This window comes from Neoarius graeffei, chromosome 10 (assembly GCF_027579695.1).
Source record: "Neoarius graeffei isolate fNeoGra1 chromosome 10, fNeoGra1.pri, whole genome shotgun sequence".
In the NCBI taxonomy this organism is placed as follows: domain Eukaryota; kingdom Metazoa; phylum Chordata; class Actinopteri; order Siluriformes; family Ariidae; genus Neoarius; species Neoarius graeffei.
This window is the reverse complement of record NC_083578.1, coordinates 2,781,126-2,806,446: the sequence shown is the minus strand read 5'-3', so window position 1 is coordinate 2,806,446 and position 25,321 is coordinate 2,781,126. Positions and strand designations below refer to the sequence as shown.

General features: G+C 49.3%; 1 protein-coding gene across 2 annotated transcripts in view; it reads left to right on the top strand.

Moving 5' to 3' along the window:
• Positions 1-24,864, top strand: part of si:ch73-138n13.1 (uncharacterized) — an 80,697-nt gene extending 55,833 nt beyond the window's left edge. For both annotated transcript variants that reach the window (XM_060931097.1, XM_060931098.1), the window contains exons 7-13: positions 12,664-12,779; positions 14,393-14,516; positions 17,189-17,354; positions 17,487-17,626; positions 18,211-18,347; positions 21,025-21,110; positions 22,254-24,864. In XM_060931097.1, coding sequence (XP_060787080.1) covers positions 12,664-12,779; positions 14,393-14,516; positions 17,189-17,354; positions 17,487-17,626; positions 18,211-18,347; positions 21,025-21,100 — 759 coding nt within the window. In that variant the 3' untranslated portion in view covers positions 21,101-21,110; positions 22,254-24,864. The remainder of the gene's footprint in view (positions 1-12,663; positions 12,780-14,392; positions 14,517-17,188; positions 17,355-17,486; positions 17,627-18,210; positions 18,348-21,024; positions 21,111-22,253) is intronic.
• The last annotated feature ends 457 nt before the right edge of the window (positions 24,865-25,321 follow it).

The window sequence follows — 25,321 nt, the reverse complement described above, 5'->3', positions numbered from 1 at the left end:
CTCTCCCTCCCCCGCGAGTGTGTCTCTCTCTCTCCCTCCCCCGCGATGTGTGTCTCTCTCTCTCCCCCGCGAGTGTCTCTCTCTCCCTCCCCCGCCTAGTGTCTCTCTCTCCCTCCCCCGCGAGTGTGTCTCTCTCTCTCTCCCCCGCGAGTGTGTCTCTCTCTCTCCCCCGCGAGTGTGTCTCTCTCTCTCCCCCGCGAGTGTCGTCTCTCTCTCTCCCCCGCGAGTGTGTCTCTCTCTCCGGTCTCCTCCCGCGAGTGTGTCTCTCTCTCTCCCCCGCGAGTGTTGTCTCTCTCTCTCCCCCGCGAGTGTGTCTCTCTCTCTCCCCCGCGAGTGTGTCTCTCTCTCTCCCCCGCGAGTGTGTCTCTCTCTCTCCCCCGCGAGTGTGTCTCTCTCTCTCCCCCCGCGAGTGTCGTCTCTCTCTCTCCCCCGCGAGTGTGTCTCTCTCTCTCCCCCGCGAGTGTGTCTCTCTCTCTCCCCCCGCGAGTGTGTCCTCTCTCTCCTCCCCCCGCGAGTGTGTCTCTCTCTCTCCCCCGCGAGGTGTCTCTCTCTCTCCCCCGCGAGTGTCTCTCTCTCTCTCCCCCGCGAGTGTGTCTCTCTCTCTCTCCCCGCGAGTGTGTCTCTCTCTCTCTCCCCCGCGAGTGTGTCTCTCTCTCTCCCCCGCGAGTGTGTCTCTCTCTCTCCCCCGCGAGTGTGTCTCTCTCTCTCCCCCGCGAGTGTGTCTCTCTCTCTCCCCCGCGAGTGTGTCTCTCTCTCTCCCCCGCGAGTGTGTCTCTCTCTCTCTCCCCCGCGAGTGTGTCTCTCTCTCTCCCCCGCGAGTGTGTCTCTCTCTCTCCCCCGCGAGTGTGTCTCTCTCTCTCCCCCGCGAGTGTGTCTCTCTCTCTCCCCCGCGAGTGTGTCTCTCTCTCTCCCCCGCGAGTGTGTCTCTCTCTCTCCCCCGCGAGTGTGTCTCTCTCTCTCCCCCGCGAGTGTGTCTCTCTCTCTCTCCCCGCGAGTGTGCTCTCTCTCTCTCCCCCGCGAGTGTGTCTCTCTCTCTCCCCCGCGAGTGTGTCTCTCTCTCCCCCCGCGAGTGTGTCTCTCTCTCTCCCCCGCGAGTGTGTCTCTCTCTCTCCCCCCGCGAGTGTGTCTCCTCTCTCTCCCCCCGCGAGTGTGTCTCTCTCTCTCCCCCGCGAGTGTGTCTCTCTCTCTCCCCCGCGAGTGTGTCTCTCTCCTCTCCCCCGCGAGTGTGTCTCTCTCTCTCCCCCGCGAGTGTGTCTCTCTCTCTCCCCCGCGAGTGTGTCTCTCTCTCTCCCCCGCGAGTGTGTCTCTCTCCTCTCCCCCGCGAGTGTGTCTCTCTCTCTCCCCCGCGAGTGTGTCTCTCTCTCTCCCCCGCGAGTGTGTCTCTCTCTCTCCCCCGCGAGTGTGTCTCTCTCTCTCCCCCGCGAGTGTGTCTCTCTCTCTCCCCCGCGAGTGTGTCCTCTCTCTCTCCCCCGCGAGTGTGTCTCTCTCTCTCCCCCGCGAGTGTGTCTCTCTCTCTCCCCCGCGAGTGTGTCTCTCTCTCCCCCGCGAGTGTCTCTCTCTCTCCCCGCGAGTGTGTCTCTCTCTCCTCCCCCGCGAGTGTGTCTCTCTCTCTCCCCCCGCGAGTGTGTCTCTCTCCCCCCCGCGAGTGTGTCTCTCTCCCCCCCCCCGCGAGTGTGTCTCTCTTCTCCCCCCCCGCGAGTGTGTCTCTCTCCCCCCCCCGCGAGTGTGTCTCTCCCCCCCCGCGAGTGTGTCTCTCTCCCCCCCCCGCGAGTGTGTCTCTCTCCCCCCCCCGCGAGTGTGTCTCTCTCCCCCCCCGCGAGTGTGTCTCTCCTCCCCCCGCGAGTGTGTCTCCCTCCCCCCCCGCGAGTGTGTCTGTCTCCCTCCCCCGCGAGTGTGTCTGTCTCCCTCCCCCCGCGAGTGTGTCTCTCTCCCTCCCCCGCGAGTGTGTCTCTCTCCCTCCCCCGCGAGTGTGTCTCTCTCCCTCCCCCGCGAGTGTGTCTCTCTCCCTCCCCCGCGAGTGTGTCTCTCTCCCCTCCCCCCCCGCGAGTGTGTCTCTCTCCTCCCCGCGAGTGTGTCTCTCTCTCTCCCCCGCGAGTGTGTCTCTCTCTCTCCCCGCGAGTGTGTCTCTCTCTCTCCCCCGCGAGTGTGTCTCTCTCTCTCCCCCGCGAGTGTGTCTCTCTCTCTCCCCCGCGAGTGTGTCTCTCTCCCCTCCCCCGCGAGTGTGTCTCTCTCCCCCCCCCGCGAGTGTGTCTCTCTCCCCCCCGCGAGTGTGTCTCTCTCCCCCCCCCGCGAGTGTGTCTCTCTCCCCCCCCGCGAGTGTGTCTCTCTCCCCCCCCCGCGAGTGTGTCTCTCTCCCCCCCCGCGAGTGTGTCTCTCTCCCCCCCCGCGAGTGTGTCTCTCTCCCCCCCCGCGAGTGTGTCTCTCTCCCCCCCCGCGAGTGTGTCCTCTCCCGTCCCCCGCGAGTGTGTCTGTCTCCCTCCCCCGCGAGTGTGTCTGTCTCCCTCCCCCGCGAGTGTGTCTCTCTCCCTCCCCCGCGAGTGTGTCTCTCTCCCTCCCCCCGCGAGTGTGTCTCTCTCCCTCCCCCGCGAGTGTGTCTCTCTCCCTCCCCCGCGAGTGTGTCTCTCTCCCTCCCCCGCGAGTGTGTCTCTCTCCCTCCCCCGCGAGTGTGTCTCTCTCCCTCCCCCGCGAGTGTGTCTCTCTCCCTCCCCCGCGAGTGTGTCTCTCTCCCTCCCCCGCGAGTGTGTCTCTCTCCCTCCCCCGCGAGTGTGTCTCTCTCCCTCCCCCGCGAGTGTGTCTCTCTCCCTCCCCCGCGAGTGTGTCTCTCTCCCTCCCCCGCGAGTGTGTCTCTCTCCCTCCCCCGCGAGTGTGTCTCTCTCCCTCCCCGCGAGTGTGTCTCTCTCCCTCCCCCGCGAGTGTGTCTCTCTCCCTCCCCCGCGAGTGTGTCTCTCTCCCTCCCCCGCGAGTGTGTCTCTCTCCCTCCCCCGCGAGTGTGTCTCTCTCCCCCCCCGCGAGTGTGTCTCTCTCCCCCCCGCGAGTGTGTCTCCCTCCCCCCCCGCGAGTGTGTCTCCCTCCCCCCCCGCGAGTGTGTCTCTCTCCCTCCCCCGCGAGTGTGTCTCTCTCCCTCCCCCGCGAGTGTGTCTGTCTCCCTCCCCCGCGAGTGTGTCTGTCTCCCTCCCCCGCGAGTGTGTCTGTCTCCCTCCCCCGCGAGTGTGTCTCTCTCCCTCCCCCGCGAGTGTGTCTCTCTCCCTCCCCCGCGAGTGTGTCCTCTCTCCCTCCCCCGCGAGTGTGTCTCTCTCCCTCCCCCGCGAGTGTGTCTCTCTCCCTCCCCCGCGAGTGTGTCTCTCTCCCTCCCCCGCGAGAGTGTCCTCTCTCCCTCCCCCGCGAGTGTGTCTCTCTCCCTCCCCCGCGAGTGTGTCTCTCTCCCTCCCCCGCGAGAGTGTCTCTCTCCCTCCCCCGCGAGTGTGTCTCTCTCCCTCCCCCGCGAGTGTGTCTCTCTCCCTCCCCCGCGAGTGTGTCTCTCTCCCTCCCCCGCGAGTGTGTCTCTCTCCCTCCCCCGCGAGTGTGTCTCTCTCCCTCCCCCGCGAGTGTGTCTCTCTCCCTCCCCCGCGAGTGTGTCTCTCTCCCTCCCCCGCGAGTGTGTCTCTCTCCCTCCCCCGCGAGTGTGTCTCTCTCCCTCCCCCGCGAGTGTGTCTCTCTCCCTCCCCCGCGAGTGTGTCTCTCTCCCTCCCCCGCGAGTGTGTCTCTCTCCCTCCCCCGCGAGTGTGTCTCTCTCCCTCCCCCGCGAGTGTGTCTCTCTCCCTCCCCCGCGAGTGTGTCTCTCTCCCTCCCCCGCGAGTGTGTCTCTCTCCCTCCCCCGCGAGTGTGTCTCTCTCCCTCCCCCGCGAGTGTGTCTCTCTCCCTCCCCCGCGAGTGTGTCTCTCTCCCTCCCCCGCGAGTGTGTCTCTCTCCCTCCCCCGCGAGTGTGTCTCTCTCCCTCCCCCGCGAGTGTGTCTCTCTCCCTCCCCCGCGAGTGTGTCTCTCTCCCTCCCCCGCGAGTGTGTCTCTCTCCCTCCCCCGCGAGTGTGTCTCTCTCCCTCCCCCGCGAGTGTGTCTCTCTCCCTCCCCCGCGAGTGTGTCTCTCTCCCTCCCCCGCGAGTGTGTCTCTCTCCCTCCCCCGCGAGTGTGTCTCTCTCCCTCCCCCGCGAGTGTGTCTCTCTCCCTCCCCCGCGAGTGTGTCTCTCTCCCTCCCCCGCGAGTGTGTCTCTCTCCCTCCCCCGCGAGTGTGTGTCTCCCTCTCTCCCCGCGCGTCCGTCTAGGGTTGCCACCTGTGTCTGACAAAAATCCTGGACATTTCGACCATCCAATCAACCTTTTTGCTTGTAAGCAACGGCGCCCTTCACACATCTAACCCAAAACAAAAATTGCCCTTCTACGCTGAAATTGTATTGCTCTAATTAGTAAAAATGACGCTTTTGCTAGTTATTTGTTTAGTTAATTGCTTTACATAATATAGCAGGTTTTCATTATTTTGGTTTATTTCCAACAGTTTTTGGTTGTGGACACCTGGGGGCAGTAGTGGGCACAGGTAAAAGGGGAATACATAATTAAGTTGTTTGTTTGCTTATCTCATTCTCATCTCATTATCTCTAGCCGCTTTATCCTGTTCTACAGGGTCGCAGGCAAGCTGGAGCCTATCCCAGCTGACTACGGGCGAAAGGCGGGGTTCACCCTGGACAAGTCGCCAGGTCATCACAGGGCTGACACATAGACACAGACAACCATTCACACTCACATTCACACCTACGCTCAATTTAGTCACCAGTTAACCTAACCTGCATGTCTTTGGACTGTGGGGGAAACCGGAGCACCCGGAGGAAACCCACGCGGACACGGGGAGAACATGCAAACTCCGCACAGAAAGGCCCTCGCCGGCCACGGGGCTCGAACCCCCCGGACCTTCTTGCTGTGAGGCGACAGCGCTAACCACTACACCACCGTGCCGCCTTGTTTGCTTATGTGGAATAAAAATAAATAATCTAATTTTCCATTGTATCTAAGAATACCTGAATGTAAGAATGTAAGGTGTAGTGTCAAACAGCTTACCTGATTGCTAGAGTGTGGTGTGTACTTTGCTTGTGCTTGCCTGTGCCTCTGCTGCTCTTGGCTAAACAAATACATAGGAGGACATATAACTGAGTACATACAGGAGTAGGCAGATAAGACTATTTGGATTTCATTTAATTCACCAAAACCTTACCTAATCTTCCATTTATATTTGGTGTTTTTCTTTGCTGCTGCTGCTGTGAGTCCTGGCTGATTTTCAATGAATGTCTTGAACTCAGTACAGGACAACTGAAAGTTTAGCCTGACTTGAAGCTCAGCCTTCACCATTGCAACAGAGAGTCTGTTTCTTTTATCAGTCCAAGCATCCTCCATTGCCCCTTTTCCACCAAATCAGTTCCAGGGCTGGTTCGGGGCCAGTGCTTAGTTTGGAACCGGGTTTTCTGTTTCCACTGACAAAGAACTGGCTCTGGGGCCAGAAAAACCGGTTCCAGGCTAGCACCAACTCTCTGCTGAGCCAGAGGAAAGAACCGCTTACGGCAGCGGGGGGCGGAGTTGTTAAGACCAACAACAATAACAAGACCGCGAAAGATCGCCATTTTTAAGTGACGAGAAGCCGCAGCTGTACAAACGCGAAGTCATCCATTATTATTATTATTGTTGTTGTTGCTGCTGCTGCTTCTTCCGTGTTTTTGCTTTGATATTCGCGCCAAGGTTTATGCAAACGCAGCGACGTAACTGACGTATACAGCGACGTAATGACGTATTCAGCGACGTAATGACGTGGCTCCGCTTAGCACGGCGAGTTCGGAAAAGCAAACTGGTTCTCAGCTGGCTCGCAAGTTGAAATGCACATTTTGCCCATTATGTACAAAAAACCGGGACATTCAGTGTCCCGGATTTTTTTTTTTTTTCCGGGACAGACCATGAAAATCCGGGACAATCAGGAAAAACCGGGACAGGTGGCAACACTACGTCCGTCTCTCTCTCTCCCCGCGCGTCCGTCTCTCTCTCTCCCCGCGCGTCCGTCTCTCTCTCTCCCCGCGCGTCCGTCTCTCTCTCTCCCCGCGCGTCCGTCTCTCTCTCTCCCCGCGCGTCCGTCTCTCTCTCTCTCCCCGCGCGGCCGTCTCTCTCTCTCTCCCCGCGCGGCCGTCTCTCTCTCTCTCCCCGCGCGGCCGTATCTCTCTCTCTCCCCGCGCGGCCGTCTCTCTCTCTCTCCCCGCGCGGCCGTCTCTCTCTCTCTCCCCGCGCGGCCGTCTCTCTCTCTCTCCCCGCGCGGCCGTCTCTCTCTCTCTCCCCGCGCGGCCGTCTCTCTCTCTCCCCGCGCGGCCGTCTCTCTCTCTCCCCGCGCGGCCGTCTCTCTCTCTCCCCGCGCGGCCGTCTCTCTCTCTCCCCGCGCGGCCGTCTCTCTCTCTCCCCGCGCGGCCGTCTCTCTCTCTCCCCGCGCGGCCGTCTCTCTCTCCCTCCCCCCCGCGCGTCTCTCTCTCCCCCTCCCCCCCGCGCGTCTCTCTCTCCCCCTCCCCCCCCGCGCGTCTCTCTCTCCCCCTCCCCCCCGCGCGTCTCTCTCTCCCCCTCCCCCCCGCGCGTCTCTCTCTCCCCCTCCCCCCGCGCGTCTCTCTCTCCCCCTCCCCCCCCGCGCGTCTCTCTCTCCCCCTCCCCCCCGCGCGTCTCTCTCTCCCCCTCCCCCCCGCGCGTCTCTCTCTCCCCCTCCCCCCCGCGCGTCTCTCTCTCCCCCTCCCCCCCCCGCGCGTCTCTCTCTCCCCCTCCCCCCCCGCGCGTCTCTCTCTCCCCCTCCCCCCCGCGCGTCTCTCTCTCCCCCTCCCCTCCCGCGCGTCTCTCTCTCCCCCTCCCCCCCCGCGCGTCTGTGTTTGTACCTTTGACTGATCAGTTCCGGATAATTCCAGCTTGTGTTGTGCAGCAGAAGCAGCTTCACTCCAGCTATTTGTTCCTCCTTCGTATCGGAGCGTGTTTTTATCTGGACCCTAAAGCTGCTGTTGGAGTTTAACAGACCGTCTCTTTACCGCTCGACCTGCACGTGCCCGTACGCGCTGTTGCATAAATATTCACCCCCTCCCGTCCTTGAGCTTTCCCAGATGTTGTGGTGTACAGTTGATTCTGTCAGAAGTCACATAATTAGTTGAACATTGCTGAAATTTGATGTCACATGACTTTGGTTATAAATACTCCAGTTCTTATGCATCTCACAAAGCGGCGTTAAATCTTGTAATCAGATTTTGAAATTATGAAACCCCGTTTTGAGACTTGAGGTTGTCTGGACTGTTTAGACTAAAATTTAACACTTTTTTTTTTTTTTTTTCCCCCATGTTAGATTTGTCGTAACACTGATTTGATTCTCAGCCTGATGCGCTGTGAAACATGGTGGCGGTAGCATGGCATTGAGATTTTCCCCCTTGGCCTCGTGTTTGTTTTCTACCTACTGACTTCATGAACTCCATCCTTCCCCGAGTCCAGATGATGTGGGTGGTGGTTTATTCCCAGTACAGCAGCAACACTGGAATGGTGGTGTGCATCTCTGGTGCAGGAACAAATGGATCAGGGGTTTGTTTCACCGACCTGATAACGTGCTCCTCTGGTAGGCGTTGGAGCAAAGGCATTGTGGGGGAACGTAGTTGTTAAATCAACAAGTCCAGGCCATCATGCTGCGTCCTGATGGATGTTTGCACACTCGGCACTTCAGATGCATCTCAATAAAACACGGCTGCGTGTTGGGTTCAGTCTCCACCCAAACACTGATATGAGCCTTCAAGGCATCACAGCTCTGATTCCTCAGGAATGCCACTCCCTTTGTGTGTTTGTTTTGGTGTATGTGTGTGTGTGGTATGCAGTCAGTGCAGCTCACACACTCCCCGCAGTGTGGAAACAAGGTGTGGGAAGGTGCGCGTTCCTTCAGTGCCTCTTGCTGTCTGAACGTCTGGCCTGACGCCTAAAAAAACATCAGATGCCTGAAAAGCTGGTTAACGCACTACAATAGAGAACGGCTTGCTTTATCGTTTGCGCTGAATTTCCTCAGGAGGTGTATTTAACACACCTCTTTAATTCTTAAAATATATACATCATTTACACTTTATTCCATCATCCAGAACCAGAAGAACTAGTTTCTGATTGGCTGATGGTCATGTGTTGTTTGTTGGGGGGGTGTTTTTTTTTTTTTTTTATAAATCGTGGCTCCTGATTGGTCAGAATCTAACCATGACAACAAGCATGAGTCACACGCTAATGTTCCATGTTACCAAGAAACAAAATGTAAACAACTCTGTCCTGAAGATTTTGGAAAGTTGGAGACTCCGTCTGTAAATGTTGCATAAACTTTTTCTTACTTTTTAAGGATCGTAACCTTCACTGTTTGCTGTACACACCCCTGTGAATGACCTGTTACTATAGAAACTGTGATGTATCAGAATGACGCATTAATATTTTCAGTAATGCGTTCTGACCAATCAGAATTGAGCAGTGCTGTGGCATGAGATGGAGGAGAATGGTTTTTTTTTGGGGGGGGGGGCGTTTATGCTAATGTTGTAGTAATAATATCTGAGGGAAAGGTTAACGCTTCTGATGGTTTTGTCTCATTTCCACGATCACTGACTTCACACCGAACAGCTGGATTGTTTTGTTTTTCGCTCGTGAGTGCACTGGACATGAGCTCGTGTTTGAGTGCAGGGTTTGTTTGACTAGCGCTAACATCTATGTGGTGGCAGTCAATGCAAATTTCATGGTCTGAGAGCCTTTCTCTTTGTGTGTGTGTTAAGCATTTTCACGTGTGTGTGTGTGTGTGTCCCCATTTGTTTGTCTTTCCTGAGAGGAAGAGAAAAAGGCCACAAAAAAAGAACAAAAACGGTCAAACCATCTGACACACTGTGTGGCATCCTGTGTAGTTAGTTGGTCGGACACACACACACACACACACACACACACAGCTTGTTCTTGATATAAACTTACCTTTTTTGTTTTTAGATACACACATCATCATACTCTCTTAATACACATTAATCTTAACTCTCATCGCGTGTGTGTGTGTTGGAACACTGTTCCATCTGTCGCTCATTAAAACACACACGGCTGAACGCACATTGGTGCTCTCACACACACACACACACACACACACACACACACACACACACACACACACACACACACACAGGGTTGTGGTTCTATGAACTCGTCTCATTGCTGTTTTGTCATCCTCTTGGACACACACACACACACACACACACACACACACACACACACACACACACACACACGCAGGACTGAGTGTGTCATTAAACCCGTTCCAGCCCTTTGGTTGTTTGTTGTTTCGCTGGAATGCAGAAACACACTGCTGTAGCTCATCTCTGAATGTTCACACGCTGCTGTTCTGCCTGAGGCGCTGTTTTACCCACAATGCACTGCAGACTCACGCGGTTTCTTACAGCTGTTATATACAGTTTTCCTCTCTATAATGCGAGCTGTAGATTGGATTATCTTTTTCATCAGTTTTAGAAACCGTGTCCCCTCCAGCAGTCCAAATGTCTCCGTTCCAGGTGTTTTAATAAACTCCAAACAGACGGAACAAAACTCGCACCGGTTCCTGTTTACATCAAAATGTTCCTCGAGTTAAATCAGTAAAATAATTCCTTATTTACTTCTCAACACCGGAGTCGTGTTTCTGTTAGAATTTCAAGTGACAAATCATACGACTGAGTAGAGTTTCATTTGGAGGGTTGAGTCAGGGGGGTTGAATTCTGTGTTTGAGTCAGGGGGAGGGGTTGAGTCAGGGTTTGAATCGTATGTTTGAGTTGAGGGCTTGAGTGGTGAGTTTCAGTTGTAGGGTTCAGTCTGGAATTTGAGTTGTGAGTTGCAGGGTTGAGTCAAGGGGGTTTGAATCAGATGTTTGAGTTGGGGGAGGGGATTGAGTCGGGGGGTTGAATCAGATGATTGAGTTGGGGAGGATTGAGTCAGGGGAGTTGAGTTGGGGGAGGGGATTGAGTCGGGGGGTTGAATCAGATGATTGAGTTGGGGAGGATTGAGTTGGGGGAGGGGATTGAGTCGGGGGGTTTGAATCAGATGTTTGACTGGGGGAGGGGATTGAGTTGGGGAGGATTGAGTCGGGGTTTGAGTTGGGGGAGGGAATTGAGTCAGGGGGTTTGAATCAGATATTTGATTTAGGGGAGGGGATTGAGTTGGGGGAGGAGATTGAGTCGGGGGGTTGAATTCTGTGTTTGAGTCAGGGGTTTGAGTTGTGAGTTGCAGGGTTGAGTCAGGGGGTTTGAATCATATGTTTGAGTTGTGGGTTGAGTTGTGGGAGGGGATTGAGTCAGGGGTTGAATCAGATGTTTGAGTTGGGGGAGGGGATTGAGTCTGGGGGTTGAGTTGGGGGAGGGGATTGAGTCGGGGTTTGAGTTAGGGAGGGGATTGAGTCGGGGGGTTGAGTTGGGGGAGGGGATTGAGTCGGGGGGTTGAATCAGATGTTTGAATTGGGGGAGGGGATTGAGTCGGGGGGTTGAATCAGATGTTTGAGTTGGGGGAGGGGATTGAGTCGGGGGTTGAATTGTAATAAAACTGTGTGTGTAAAATAATTGATAGAAAACAACATGGTACATGTCTGTGAGCAGCAAAACAAAGCTGACCGTTCTCTTCATGATCTGTGTGATGGGTTTAGTGACTCTGTTCTGTACGACTCGTCCGAATCACTGACCCGCCGCTTCACACTCGGGTTTGTGGATCGCTACAAATGATTAGTTTTCATTAATTCCAACACAAGCGTGTGATGAGCTCAGGGGCTACTTCCTGTTTTCTCTCTGCTTTAGAACACACACACACACACACACACAAACAGGCATGTTGATTGTGTTCAGTCCATCGATACCGGTGTCGATTTACCGTTTGAGACGTCTTCCTCTTTTTCTCTTCTCTTCCTGTTCTGTGGCCGAGACGCGACGCATTGCATCTCACACCACTGTCTCACTCTGTACACGTTCATTTTCACTTTTTACTCCTCTGAAACGAGTTCCTGTCTGGGAACAATGAAGGTCTTTACCCGACACAGACAGACAGACACATAAACAACCCCTTCAGCATTCCGGTGTTTCGGTACTGAATTATTCCTTTTGGTAATTAAACACACGTCACGGTTTTCGTTCTCAGGTTCTTGACGACCTGTTCAGGTTTAAGGGGTCAGGAGTTTGTGGGGGTTTAAAGTTCACAGGTTTAGGAGTTTATAAGGGTTTAGGAGTTTATAAGGGTTTAGGAGTTTATAAGGGTTTGGGAGTTTATAAGGGTTTAGGAGTTTATAAGGGTTTAGGAGTTTATAAGGGTTTGGGAGTTTATAAGGGTTTAGGAGTTTATAAGGGTTTAGGAGTTTATAAGGGTTTGGGAGTTTATAAGGGTTTGGGAGTTTATAAGGGTTTGGGAGTTTAAGGGTTTAGGAGTTTGAGGGATTCTGATGTTTACAGGCTTCAGGAGATTATTGGTTTAAAGTTTTGCAGAGTTTCGGCTTTTTAAAGCAGTTTGTGGGTTTGTGGAGTTCGTGGGTTTGGTAGATTAGAGTTTTGGAGTTTACAAGTTTTAAAGATTTACAGGTTAAAGTGTTTGTGTGGTGGGGAGTTTTTGGAGTTTGGGAGTTCACAGGATTGGTATTTTATGGGGCTTTGGTAGTTTACTGGGTTTGATGGTTCACGATTTTGGGGTTTATGGTGTGTAATTTTATGGGGTTTAAGAGATTATGATGTTTGGTAATTCACAGGTTTGGGGTTTTATGGGTTTGAGGGTTTAAGTTAGAGTTTACAGGTCTAGGGGTTTATAGGTCTGGGGGTTTGCGGTGTTTGGGGGTTGACTGGGTTTGCGGTGTTTGGGGGTTGACAGGGTTTGCGGTGTTTGGGGGTTGACTGGGTTTGCGGTGTTTGGGGGTTGACTGGGTTTGCGGTGTTTGGGGGTTGACTGGGTTTGCGGTGTTTGGGGGTTGACTGGGTTTGCGGTGTTTGGGGGTTGACTGGGTTTGCGGTGTTTGGGGGTTGACTGGGTTTGCGGTGTTTGGGGGTTGACGGGGTTTGCGGTGTTTGGGGGTTGACGGGGTTTGCGGTGTTTGGGGGTTGACTGGGTTTGCGGTGTTTGGGGGTTGACTGGGTTTGCGGTGTTTGGGGGTTGACTGGGTTTGCGGTGTTTGGGGGTTGACGGGGTTTGCGGTGTTTGGGGGTTGACGGGGTTTGCGGTGTTTGGGGGTTGACTGGGTTTGCGGTGTTTGGGGGTTGACTGGGTTTGCGGTGTTTGGGGGTTGACGGGGTTTGGGGTGTTTGGGGGTTGACGGGGTTTGGGATTTCTTAAGTTAAATTGTTTAGGGTTGCAGGGTTTAAGTGATTATGACTAGAGGGTTTTTCATGATGTTGGAGTTTTGTAATTAGCTGGACTGAAAAGTTGAAGTGGTCCACACTCACAGTGACATCAGAGATATTTGTTCCAGTGTTTGTGTTTGTCTGTTTTTTTATTTCAGTGTGTCGCTGCTGATCAGTGTCTGTAATCTGCCTTTACATGTCTGTACCCGTGTCTGTACCCGTGTCTGTACCCGTGTCTGTAGTGCAGGAACAGTCGTGTCCCTCAGAATCAGTGATGTCTTTTCGTCTCTCTCAGGAGCAGCTCAAGCAGAGTTTACATGGACAGGACGAGTGTAAGGACACAGACACGCTGGTGCAGGAGACGGACAGTCAGTACGGGACGTGGGACACGGGGCTGCACACGAACGACAGGTACACACACACACACACACACACACACACACGTTACACCACTATCTTATTATAAATATTTACATCTTGGTTGTCGTGTCAAATTTTACCTGTTTTAAAAAAATCGATCACACTTCCTTAAACCTGGTGAAGAGATTTATGCACACACTATGCAAATATTTGTCACTTTGGAAACAGCTCTGAAGACGAAGAAGCTTTTTCTTTTTGTGAGGTCTCTGTACAATTTACACACACACACACACACACACACACACACACACACACACACACACACACGATTTGCTGAATCATTGTTCTGAAAACCTCACACTAGCACTTTAACACCACGATCAATAGGCACTTTGCAGCGGGCGAGCGAGCCGTGTGTCTCCTGATAACGACCTTCCAGCCGGAGAGGGGTCTGATCTCTCAGTCTCAGACACAGAGATGATCAGATTATTGTCTTTAAATGTAGCTGAATGCCGGTGTGAGAGCCTCCAGGATAAAGGAGGAGACGGGAGGCGTGTAAATGACTGTTAATGTCACCTCATGGTCCTGAGCGTCACTGAAGAGTTTTATTGCACTGGCTGGAACGAGCCTTAAATTCGAGCCCTAGATCGGGGAGAGTGTGAGAGCGGGACGAGGAATCGGTCTGATTTTTCTGAGCACATTTTATACAAAAAAAAAAAATCATTAAAAATGCGTCAGAGTTTTAGATCAATCAGTACATTAAATGTAATTACATCAGTACATCAAAACATTTGAATAATTAAATGATGAAGAAAAAAATAAACATTTAAAGAAAATGAGATTTTTTTTTTTTTTAAGTGTACTGTTTAGTTTTATCTGCATTGAGTGAAAATGTTGACATGGTGATGTTTTCTAGATAAATGCTTGATTTCCAGAACACACCGGAAGCTCCAGGATAACGGCTAATAAATATTCATGACCAAATACTGAATATTTCAGGACTCTGTTTTGCATGTCGGTACTAAGTGCAGTAGTGTGTGTGTGTGTGTGTGTTTTGTTTAAAGCTGAACTGCACGCCTACTGCCCCCTGGTGTTCACTCGTGTATTACAGCAGATTTATGAGGGACGCTGTTTAGGAAGCACAAACTTTCATCAATAAATCAGTGATTATAATGGTTTTAGGAAATGAATTTGCTCACTGAGTACGAGCTGAAAGGGAAGCTCACGATGAACACAACACGTCCTAAAGCTCCATCAGATATTCTGTTAAATTGCTCAGTGTCGGTCACATGGTCCAAGGTCCTTTGTAACCTTTTTAAAGTTCACACGAGTCCCGAAGCTTCAGGCAGCGAGTCTCATCCTTCAGCCGTGCGAGAGTCCGGTGACGTTCCTGAAGACTGAACTGATTTGCTTTGATTTATTTACTTTTAGAAAGTTTCTGCAAATGATTCACCTTCCTGAAACTCCTCAGAGCAAATGTTTTGATCCAGGTTGTGGGATTTAACCCCAGTTCCTTTTAAAATGCAGCACAATTAAAATACTTTAGCCAAAAGTAACGTGTTGATTCTTATAAACTATACAGAAGCCAAACTACTGTGCACGAGTGGACTTCACAGGGAGGACATGGTTCTCCTCTCCTCTAACACTCTCGTCTCGTTCCCCAGTCTGACCCCGGCGACCCCATCATCAGATAGCAACCTTGTTCCGTCTCCACGGAAACCCTCTTTGCCTCACACTCCGGATCGGCTGAGCCCGGCGGAGCAGGCGGAGCCTCTCAACTTCCCACAGGTACAGCAGCACACACCTCACACACACACACACACGGGTACTCCGTTTTCCATGTGCTGCAGTCAGGACGTTCCACAGAAGAGCGTTTTACATCTCAGGAACAGCCAGGTTTTCAGTGTTCTACAGATTTTCATTTCTGCTTTCTCTTCTTTATTTCTCACTGTATGGGTTTCTGTAGCTTCCCCCGCCCCCTCAGCTCTCTCATACATCCACCTGGCCACGCCCCTTCAGCATCCACCTGGCCCCACCCCTTCAACTATCATATGCTCACCCCCTTCAATCCTGTAATACATCCACCTGGCCACGCCCCTTCAGCATCCACCTGGCCCCACCCCTTCAACTATCATATGCTCACCCCCTTCAATCCTGTAATACATCCACCTGGCCACGCCCCTTCAGCATCCACCTGGCCCCACCCCTTCAGCTATCATATGCTCACCCCCTTCAATCCTGTAATACAGCGGTCCCCAACCTTTTTTGCGGCACGGACCGGTTTGATGTCAGACAATATTTTCACGGACCGGCCTTTAAGGTGTGGTGGATAAACTGTGGTATTTACTAAATATAGTAATAAACGTGAATCCACTGTGTACTCGTATGCAACTTTATTAGCAGCATCCTCGTAACATCGCGTCAGCAACATAATATGAGTAATGTCCTCTCTCCAACATTCTTGGTCGCTGAGATAAGCGTCTTGACATGCGTCAAGAGCAGAGCGTGTGAGCGGAGCGGACGAATTTTGAAAAGAGCGCGGAGCGGGATTTTTTTTTCAAGGATGGGAAGGATGGAGCGAGGCAATGGCCCGCTCCAGTTTTGCCCCGTTACCGCTCACATCACGAGTCTGAAGCATGCCCAACGTGGCTCAGAATGAACGACAGCGGTGTTTGTTTGCCACCTGCGCTCCGCCTGCTCATGATGCGTTTAGAGGCAGCTCAGAAAAACGCGTTTCCACGTGTTAAAAATTAAGTGGTTGTAATGGCTGTAAAAAGTGCGGGGGACAGAGGGCAGAGATACGGGAAGTGTTCCGCGTCCGCTACACGCATGCGTGCACATATTTTTTGAGCGAGCGTGGAGTGGAGCGGGATGCAATCTTGGTGGAGCGCTGAGCGGTAACGGGCGAAGCGGCATGGTGCGACATTGAGCGGGGAGCGAGCGGAGCGACCACCTCCGTGAGCGAGGACCGAAATTCTAGCCGCTCCACTCCGCTCACATGCTCTGGTCAAGCGTGAGTTATAGACGGATGTAACGGAGAGAATCCGGTCATTTTTCAAAATCAAACATCGTTCAGACTCAGATAATGAATGAAACAGAAATAGTGCAGGTTATTTATTCTTTCTGTGTGGCCCGGTACCAAATGACCCACGGACCGGTACCGGTCCGCGGCCCGGGGGTTGGGGGCCGCTGCTGTAATACATCCACCTGGCTCCACCCCTTCAATTCTCAAATTGCTGGGTTTCACATGACGTCACATCCACCTCATTAGTTATTCAGAACTTTAGTTGGTGGTCTACCAAAGCTCAGTTGACAAAGCGTTTGTATGGAGAAGGTTCATTGCTCGCATGAGAAATGCCTCACGCTTGCTTTGTTCAAATCGATCAAACCGTGAAACTGATAAAAGTTTCTTCAGGGTTCCCCGTGAACTAATAAAAAAGGGTGAACGAACAGGATTTCACACAAAGACGTGGAGAAAGGTGGCTTTTGAACCTTTCAGTGAAATCGAAGGGAGCCGAGTCGAAGCGTGCTGGAGTTTGCAGTGATCACTTGGTGAAAGGTTTGTATTTCCCTCTCAGCTCTGTCCTGAGTGTTTTCCAAATACTTTTCTTGCTATGTCTCGTTATTTTATGGTACATTTTTAGTCCCGAAGCGCTGAAGTCCCCAGCTGTTTGTTTGTTCACTCCTCACAAAGTCCGTATGCATGAAGGTCGCGACAGAATTCCTCCCCAGCCGTACAGTTCCAATGCGCCGTGATCACTTCTCCGTCTTGTTTAACTCAGATCCAGGTCTTTAAAGGGGTTTCTGATGATCTCTGTGAATGATTTAGCTGAGAGATAAGAGCCAACACAAGTGAGAATCAAGCCAACTGGTGTTTGTTTACACTTCAACTTGCAGCGCTTCGTTATAAAGACATGAACGAAAAGCTTAAAAAAAAAAAACTTGATCCTGAGGTCCTTTACCCAGCCACATACAGAAAGTTGTAAGCCTCCATACTCTTCCACGCTTTCATCTGTTCTGCGGTGTAGAAGGACGTCTGCAACACCAGATAGTTGGAGATGTCGGGGAACTCGACTGAAGGGTAGTTTTCCAGATCGTATGATAAATCCTTCTTTCCCAGACTGTAGGCGTCGATTCCATTGCACACAGCGATCTTCTGAATAGATCTAAAGCCAGCAGTGGCTTCTAGATTACGAGCGTACTCTGATAAGTTATCGCTAGTTGTTTGCACTACGGCAGCCGTTTAGACCACCAGCTATTTCACTTACGGTAAAACCATGAAGAAAAGTCATGTGACTGAAACCCAGCAATACAACGACCTGGCCCCACCCCTTCAACTCTAATACATCCAGCTGGCCCCGCCCCTTCAGCATTCTGTCCCTGTCCTCAGGGAACCTCAAACAAAGCTAGCTCTCATTTGTCCAAATTGTTTGTGTGTGTGTGTGTGTGTGTGTGTGTAGTCTCCTACTACCCTGCTGGACTCCAGCGCTCAGCGTTCTAAAGTTCAGCTCAGTAAGAGCTGTCGCCACCGCAGAGCTCCGCCCTCTCGAGCTGCTCGTCATAGCGCCATCGTGTCAGATGGCTCGGAGTTCGGAAAGAGCGAGTGGAGATTCAGAGACACAACAGGTACACTGCGTGCACACACACACACACACACACACACACACACCTTTCTCTCTCTCTCTCTCTCTCTCTCTCTCTCATGTGCACACACACAAAAGTTTAAAACTCATGTCGTGTGTGTGTGTGTGTGTATAGAGGATAAACCCGACTCCGCTAAGTCACAGGATGACGAGTCGGACGAGGAGGAGCCGACTCGAGCAGGAGACGCTCGCACCTCCTCCTCACAGCCTCAGAGAGTGTCGCTCTTCCCGGGCGTGGACCCCTCTGCGCTCATGGTGAGAGGAAACGTTCACATTATCCTACAGCGTCACGTCCCCGTGTGTTTTATTTCCTCTTACACCACAGCAATGGAACAGCAGTTATATTTTTATTCATTAAAGAACACCCTGTACTCTCTCTTCACTCACTTGAAGTAATAAATAAGAAAAAAAAGCACACAGCTAGCATGTCATGTGACCGAGAAACATGTCAGAAAAATGCCAGCTTTACCTTTTGACTGTTACGAAGCACTGACACTGGAGACTCCTTAGTGATTACATCATACAGTGCTGTGAGAGTTCATTCAGAAATGTTGCGATTTTGAAGAACAAACATGGACAGGTGGTGTTTTTAGATTGTGTATGCACAAAGGGGAAAAAAATCAATACAAGTCAGATTTATAACACTTTATCGCCCCCTAATGGTGCAATCAGGAACTGCTCTGTTCCTGTTTTTGAATAAAGTTTTTTTTTTTTTAAATTAAAATGTCATTTATAATGGACAGCTGAAACTCGGTGTGTGTGAGAGTGGGTTTTTATTCACTAGTACAAGTCTAATGCACCGGCTAAAGTGTGTGTGTGTGTGTGTGTGTGTGTGTTAGGCCCAGCTGAAGAAGAGAGGAGAGACAGAGAGTCAGACAGACGGCTCGTCTCCGTCCCAGCTCCCTCGCTCACCTAAATCCCCTTTCCTGGGCCGAAGGTCGCGAGTGCTGCCCCCTGCAGGTGGTAAAGAGAACGGGTGAGTCACACTGACGGCTCGGGGAATAACGACTGGTTACAACAGAGTAGTTTTTATTGCGTTACAACGTAAACACATGGATAATACTCTCACTGTGTGGGTAAAACCATGGATGGATGCTACGTGAGTAATTGTGCTTCATCACTGTGTGCTCGAGTATTATTTTTGTGTATTTGTACACTGTGCCTCTTCCAAAAAGGAAAAAATAAACATCTTTTTTTTCCCTTTTTATTCCTGATATTTTTATTCATGTCTTCACATCACTCGCTACAAATCACGACTTTCACTTCGTCTCTCATCCAGCCGGTGAGTTTTCGCTACACACCAATCAAACGAGCTCAGATTAGCATCCAGTCAGGTTCATGAACCCCTTCGGACATGTGTACTGTACAATCATACACAGGAAGCTCCATCGCGTGTTTCCTTGTGTCTGAAGGAGTTCATGTAAAAACAAATCACTAATTTCTCATTTGCTTTGACCTTATCATGCTACAGTGTGATTAGCGCTCCGTGTGTGTGTGCGCCCCCCCCACCTCAGTAAAATAATTTAGTTTACTGAAATCAGCAAAGACTGGTATAAAATGGGGCGTGTCCTTCACCTCTGTAGAAGGAACAAACTCCGTCTGAAAGCCTGTTGAGTTGAGTAAAGTTCCTCACATTAACTGCTGATATTATATTAAGTCAGTTGATTTCTTTAACGTCAGGTTAGACTGGCATCGAATTCTGTAGCTGACATAGAACGCAAATCAGACTCTCGCTAATGCTAAATATTGTAAACTTTAAATAGATTGAATGATGGTTTCAGGCAAAATTCGACAGCTTTAGATCCATAATCAGTTACTTATCACTCAACAAAAGGCATGTAACGATTCACAGGATTCACAATATCGGGTTCATGATTCGATTTTTGATGATAGTTAAAAAAAAAAAAAAAAATATATATATATATATATATATATATATATATGTATATATATATATATATATATATATATATATATATATATATATATATATATATATATAACCAAAAAAAAGCACAACATTTTATTTTCCTATTCTTTATCAACTAAAATATTTCTTTTGTTAAATTAAAAACAAAACTTTAGCTTCATGTTCTTAACAACCAGCAATAATTTACCCATATTTGTAAAGTTCGGAGTAAAATATGACGGCTTATTAACTAAAATTTTCCTTTGAAAATGTTAACAAATCGTCTTTTACTTGTTAAACTTTTATAAACATTTTGTATTTCCTCCATTTGCTTCTTTTCTTTCTTTCTGCAGTCTGTAAAAAGAGAGCGCGACGATTTCTTATTAAATCTATTTGTACACAATCACACAACACCTCTTTCACATTTTACATCTGTTTCTGTATGTTTTCGCAGCATTAGAGCTGTGCTACTTCCGCCTACAGTGAAGTCACACGTATTCCCTACTGCTGTTGTGTTTTTGCACCCTCTGCTGTCTAAACAAAACAGTTACAGCGAGGGAACGCCAAGATTATGCGGCCTGATGATGATTTTTTTTTAATGGTTTCATTTTTTTTATTTCGAATTTGAATCATAAATTTGTTTTGTAATTTATCATCGCATAATATATCAGTACAGATCTACCAGACAACCTGGCATTAACTTAATTTCATCAGTTAAAACATTTACTTTTTAACACTTGAGTGTTTGAAAAATAGCAAATTTTTTGCCTTCCACTTTTAAATGAGTAAGCTCGCCTACACTTTCACTGAAATATTAAAGCTAGACAGCCTTTCAGATTTTTCAAGTGTAGGTCATAAAAAGAATTTTCCCGACACCCAATTATTTTTGTTTAGTGACTGAAAGCTACTGAATTCAAATCACAGACTTCCAATTTTATTATTATTTTTTAAAATAGAATAATTAATGATTTTAGAGCCACATGGCCCTAAATTCTCCGCTATTTTTTCCTGCTTCACCATGACCCAATTCAAGATACTACATCACGCATCACGTGGTGGGCTTTCCCCGTTCATGCAAGGCATTGTGGGATACAAATTTGAAACAGGAGAGAAAAATGGAGGACGTGAGTGTGCGAATGAAACGTGAAAGAGCGACTACAGTAACGGAAAGAAAGCGAGAAGAAAAGACGTTATGTTCTATACGAAGGAAAGGAAACGCAGGACCAAACTAATAAATATGGGCGCTCAGCGAGCACCTTGGTGTGATCAACTGTTCGTTTAGCGACAGAATGATGGAACTGTCAGTGCACGCTCAAAGGGAAACCTGTAGATGGCAGTAATGCAACACTGTGGATGCCAGCTGCCGTAAAACCCAAAAGAAGAAGAAGAAGAAGAAGGTAAACCTGCGCATGCGCACACGGACTTCCTCTGTCTGCTTGACTGCGCCAAGCGAGCGATTTCATGCACATTATTTGCTTTAATCCCCTCAAATTAAATAACTTCCCAGCCACAGAATGGCCTGATATTTTGTGAGATATTACAGAAATAAACAGATATCACAATCACCACATTTCAGACGGAACTAAATTTCACCCATTTTATGAAATCGAAAGGCTGTCTCACTGTAATTTCTCAGTGCTTCCTCCACCGTGTGTACCTTTCTACTTTCTTGATCATCTGATCTTTGTTTTCTGCAGCGCTGTAGAAATGTTGACGCGCTCATCAGTATGTTTTGTGTTTTTAGGGAAGAGTCGTCACCTCAGTGGCTGAAGGAACTTAAAACGAAGAAGCGATTCAGTCAGATCGAGAACGACAGCTAGAACGCAACAAGTAAGTCTCCCACGCCATATTGTCTCGCTCCTCCTTTATTTTCTCTTTTTCAGTTCCACTGTAAATTAAACTCGTGCCGTGTTCTCCTTAGTCAAGTCATGTTTAGATTTACACTGGAGCTACGATGACAGTGAAGTGCATCACCCTGCGCTCTGATGGTTCCGCGCGTCCCGTTAGAACCGTATTTTCAGTGTGACGCTGAACTCTGTGCAGCTGTTTCTCTCTGCGTGTGTTACATAGAGACCGATACGAACCGGATCGACTCCACAAAGCTGAGTGGAGTGAAGCGATGCTAACATGCGTGATAAACTGGTGGCCATAAGCGTCGGGTATTTATTAGCAACGTTAGCCTCGTAGCTCCAGTGCAAAAGAAGTCTAAAGGAATCTCAAGGGGTGTTCACACGGCACATATTTGCATCGATGCTGCACCGATGTATTTTGTTGCGATATATCTTACACCGGTGTAAATTTCGTGGAGCGTTCACACGTCACAAACCTGCTTACTAGAGAGAAGCGTGTTAGCACCGGTGCAGCCCCACTTGCGTTCACACGGCAGTTTTTGCGACCGTACTATACGATAGTAATAATGCGGAAATGAAATATGCGCATGCGTGAAAATGTACTTCCTTTTCCCGGTTGTCATGGCATCACCAAGCGCCGGGAAAACACCGTGGATGAAGACACCAGTGTTGCCAGATACTGCTGACGTTTTCCAGCCCAAAATATGTTAAAACCGCCCAATCTGGCAACACTGGAAGACACGCAGTTCTGTTCTTGTTGATATTCGCCATTTTGGAAGCGCAAAATACCAGGATGCAAATTAAGCAATGCCCGTATGAAATCAACTCTCCTGACGCGTAGCGAGTCGACCCCTGTAGCGTTCAGACGTCACATTTTATATCGGTGCTGACCCACAAACTAGCATTTACTCCGGAGTAAATTTCTTAAACCCCCTCCCGAGCAGGGTTAGATTTGCACCGGTTTAAGCAGCTTTCAGGGGCGACACCGGTATAACTTTGTACGGTGTGAACGCTCTAGCGGGGCAGCCCCGGTGCTACACCGGAGTAAAAGTTGCCGTGTGAACACCCCTTCAGAAAAGTTGAAATGGTGTAAATGAAGTGTTTCCTTGTGTTTGCGCTGCAGGATGCCTTAGAACTGGAGTATCTGTAGCTCAACTGCAATGACACAAGCCTTAACCTTTGACCCCGGCGTCGATGGGAACTCTGCTGCTGCTGATGACATCATCCTCCACCTCACATTCGACTGGTGGTTTGCTTTCTCCGTGCTCCGCCCATTGGCCGAGGTGTCACACGTGCATGGTGCCTTTCTAGATCTATGACTGATGAGAAGGTGTGTGTGTGTGTGTGTGTGTGTGTGTGTGTGTTCGTTCTTATCCTGTGAGAGGATTCCTTTTGCATCGAGCCACTTTATCTAAACCAACACTTCCTGGTTTGTGATGTCATCAGGAAGAACACTGTTCACGGGACCACGCGTGCGTACAACAGCGACCCAGAAACGCTCGTATGACTGGAGGACGCTCATTTACTCCATCGTTCGTTTTTTTTTTTTTCCCCATTTTTGTCCATTTATTGATGATGTTTTTACTCTCTGCTGGGTGGGGTTAGGTGTTGCACACACGTCTCTGTAGGATGTCTTTATTTTTTCATTTTTTCCCTTCTTCCTTCTGTTTATCATAATCCGATGCTAAATGGTTGCCGCACTAACTCTGACAGTATAGAAACAAATATTTAGGAGTTTAAAGGAAAAAAAAACATGTTGAAATGTAATCAAGAATTGTGTATTCAAAGGTTTTGAGAAGGCATTCAGAAGAAATACAGGAATGATTGTGTGTGTGTGTATTTTTAAATGCTCTTTAACCCTTCGTTTATCCTTTTTGGTGGCGGCGTCCGGAAGAGATTTTTTTTTCTTATGAAAGAACATTTTTATGAAATTAAATTTCTCTGATTTATGCCTCTGAACACGCCCACATTAGTCCCGATTATCAGTTAAACGATACATCACGATCCATACAGAGTTTTTCCTACAGACGATCTAAACTCGACACTGACGCCGTCTTCGTGTACTGTAATGAATTTCAGTGCTTATAGATATTTAGTTTAATAGAATGTCATGAAAATCCTGACCATAATCATCACTCCTGCTTCATCTAGAGGTGGACAAATCATACATACGTTAGCTGGACAAGTAAAGCGCCTTCATCCTGTGTTTCTTCTTTTTGGTTGCTTGGAAACCTTACAGACGCAGCGAGCGCGAGTTAATTTGTAAGGAACGTAATGTAGCGAAGTATTGTGAGCGAGTTAGCTGGTTAAGTGCTTTAACTTAACAAGGACGAGTATATAAAGTCCTACACAGCCAAAGACTCGGATTGTGATTATCACAAGTTTGTGTTTGAGCCCTTGAAAAAACGGAAAAAGTCTGTAACAGATATTCAGGTCTGAATAACGTCTGTAATTTCTCTGACGATGTAAACAAGAATGTTTGTTTTATAGATTATAATGTTTAGTGTGACTTTTTTTTTTTTTTAAGGTTTCCTCAAACTTGCCTTTGTCATTCTGGAAATATTATCCATCATCAGCACTTGATTAGTAGAAACCGTTCTACCACACACCGTCTCTCTCTCTGTCCCCGGTCGGTGTGTGTAGTGCGGCGGGCGGTGGGATTCAGAGCCAGCAGCTGATGTTACTCCTCTACCGTTCTCGCTTATCCAGCGTACAGCAGCGAATAAAACCCTCGTAACCCAGAGACGCGTCGTCATCTCGTCCTGAGCTAGTGATTTGTCCACCTCTGGAACGATTCTGGCTGAAGTCGAAGTGGTTTATTTTACAGCTGTGTTTTTTATATGGAGCCTTTATGCAAACATTCCATTAGGAAACAAATGCTAGTCTTCATCCAGGATGGTTCAGAGTCTAATCATTGCAAGGTGGGTGGAGCAAACACCTAATTGTAATTAAGAGAATATCCATATATAGCTGCTGTCTCTCTCTCACACACCACAGATTAAATCACAGCAAAGCCCCGCCCCCCCAAAAATAAAAACTTAAGGATGGAGTTGTATCCAGGAAAGCAGGATGTTTGAATCGAGTATATAAATGTTTGTTTTTTAATTGAGATAATCTTCCATTATTAAATCAGTGAAAACAGCTTGGTCGATCGACTGCGTTTTTGTTTTTAACTGCACGTACAATCGTTTATTTTAATCACTCTCTCGTAAACTGAAGCGAGCTGCTTGCTTTAACGACGGGCCAAAAATGAACCCTAGTGATGTTGCACAATCAGAACGGACCTCTGTGTCGGACCTTGATCTGTTTGGCTGAGCGTTAATTTGGTGGCGTTTCGTCTCCGTCACTGTCCTCTGTGCTGTCTGTCTTTTTTTTTTTTGGGGGGGGGGGGGCTGTACAGATATGCGAAAGGGAAAACTTTAACTGTTCAGCTGACTTCCCCCCATGTGACTCTCTCCATGTCACAATTTCCACAAATCCGATAACGCCTGAAGCACTTCCCCTCGGCTGATGAACACCTGGACTGAGCGACTTCCTGCCACTTGATGAAGTCCGTTCAGACGTGGAAAGAGTGCGAGTGTAACGTGGTGTGAGTTTTCTCCTCATGTTTTTGTCCATTTGTGGGAAATTCGTCTTTGTATTTTTTTTATTTCACCATGAAGCTGTATATCGCACGGTGTTGTTAAACCGGTGGTTCTGACTGTAAATTCATAATAAAATTTACAATAAATTTATTTTCTTGACTGCCACTTTTAATGGGAAGAGTTCTTATCTCCTTCTGGTTCTCAAACGCTGGGGACAAATTTTCTTTTCCTTTTTAAAAAAAAAACAAAACTCATGGTGTGTGGTTTTCTCTCAGAGACGATCACTGATCTGACTGATGGACGATTTTAAAACAACTGCTTCTGTTTTAATCCCACCTCCTTTACTGGGATGCCATGCCTCCTTCACGGGGACTGATACACAGAGGCCACACCTTCTGCCCCTCAGAGTGACGTACAGAGGCCACGCCTTCTTCCTTCAGAATGACAGAGGCCACACCTTCTCAGATCAGAGTGACATACAGAGGCCACACTTATGGGCCACACCTTCTGCCCCTCAGAGTGACATACAGAGGCCACGCCTTCTCTCAGTGACCTACAGATGCCATGCCTTCTTCCTTCAGAATGACAGAGGCCACACCTTCTCAGA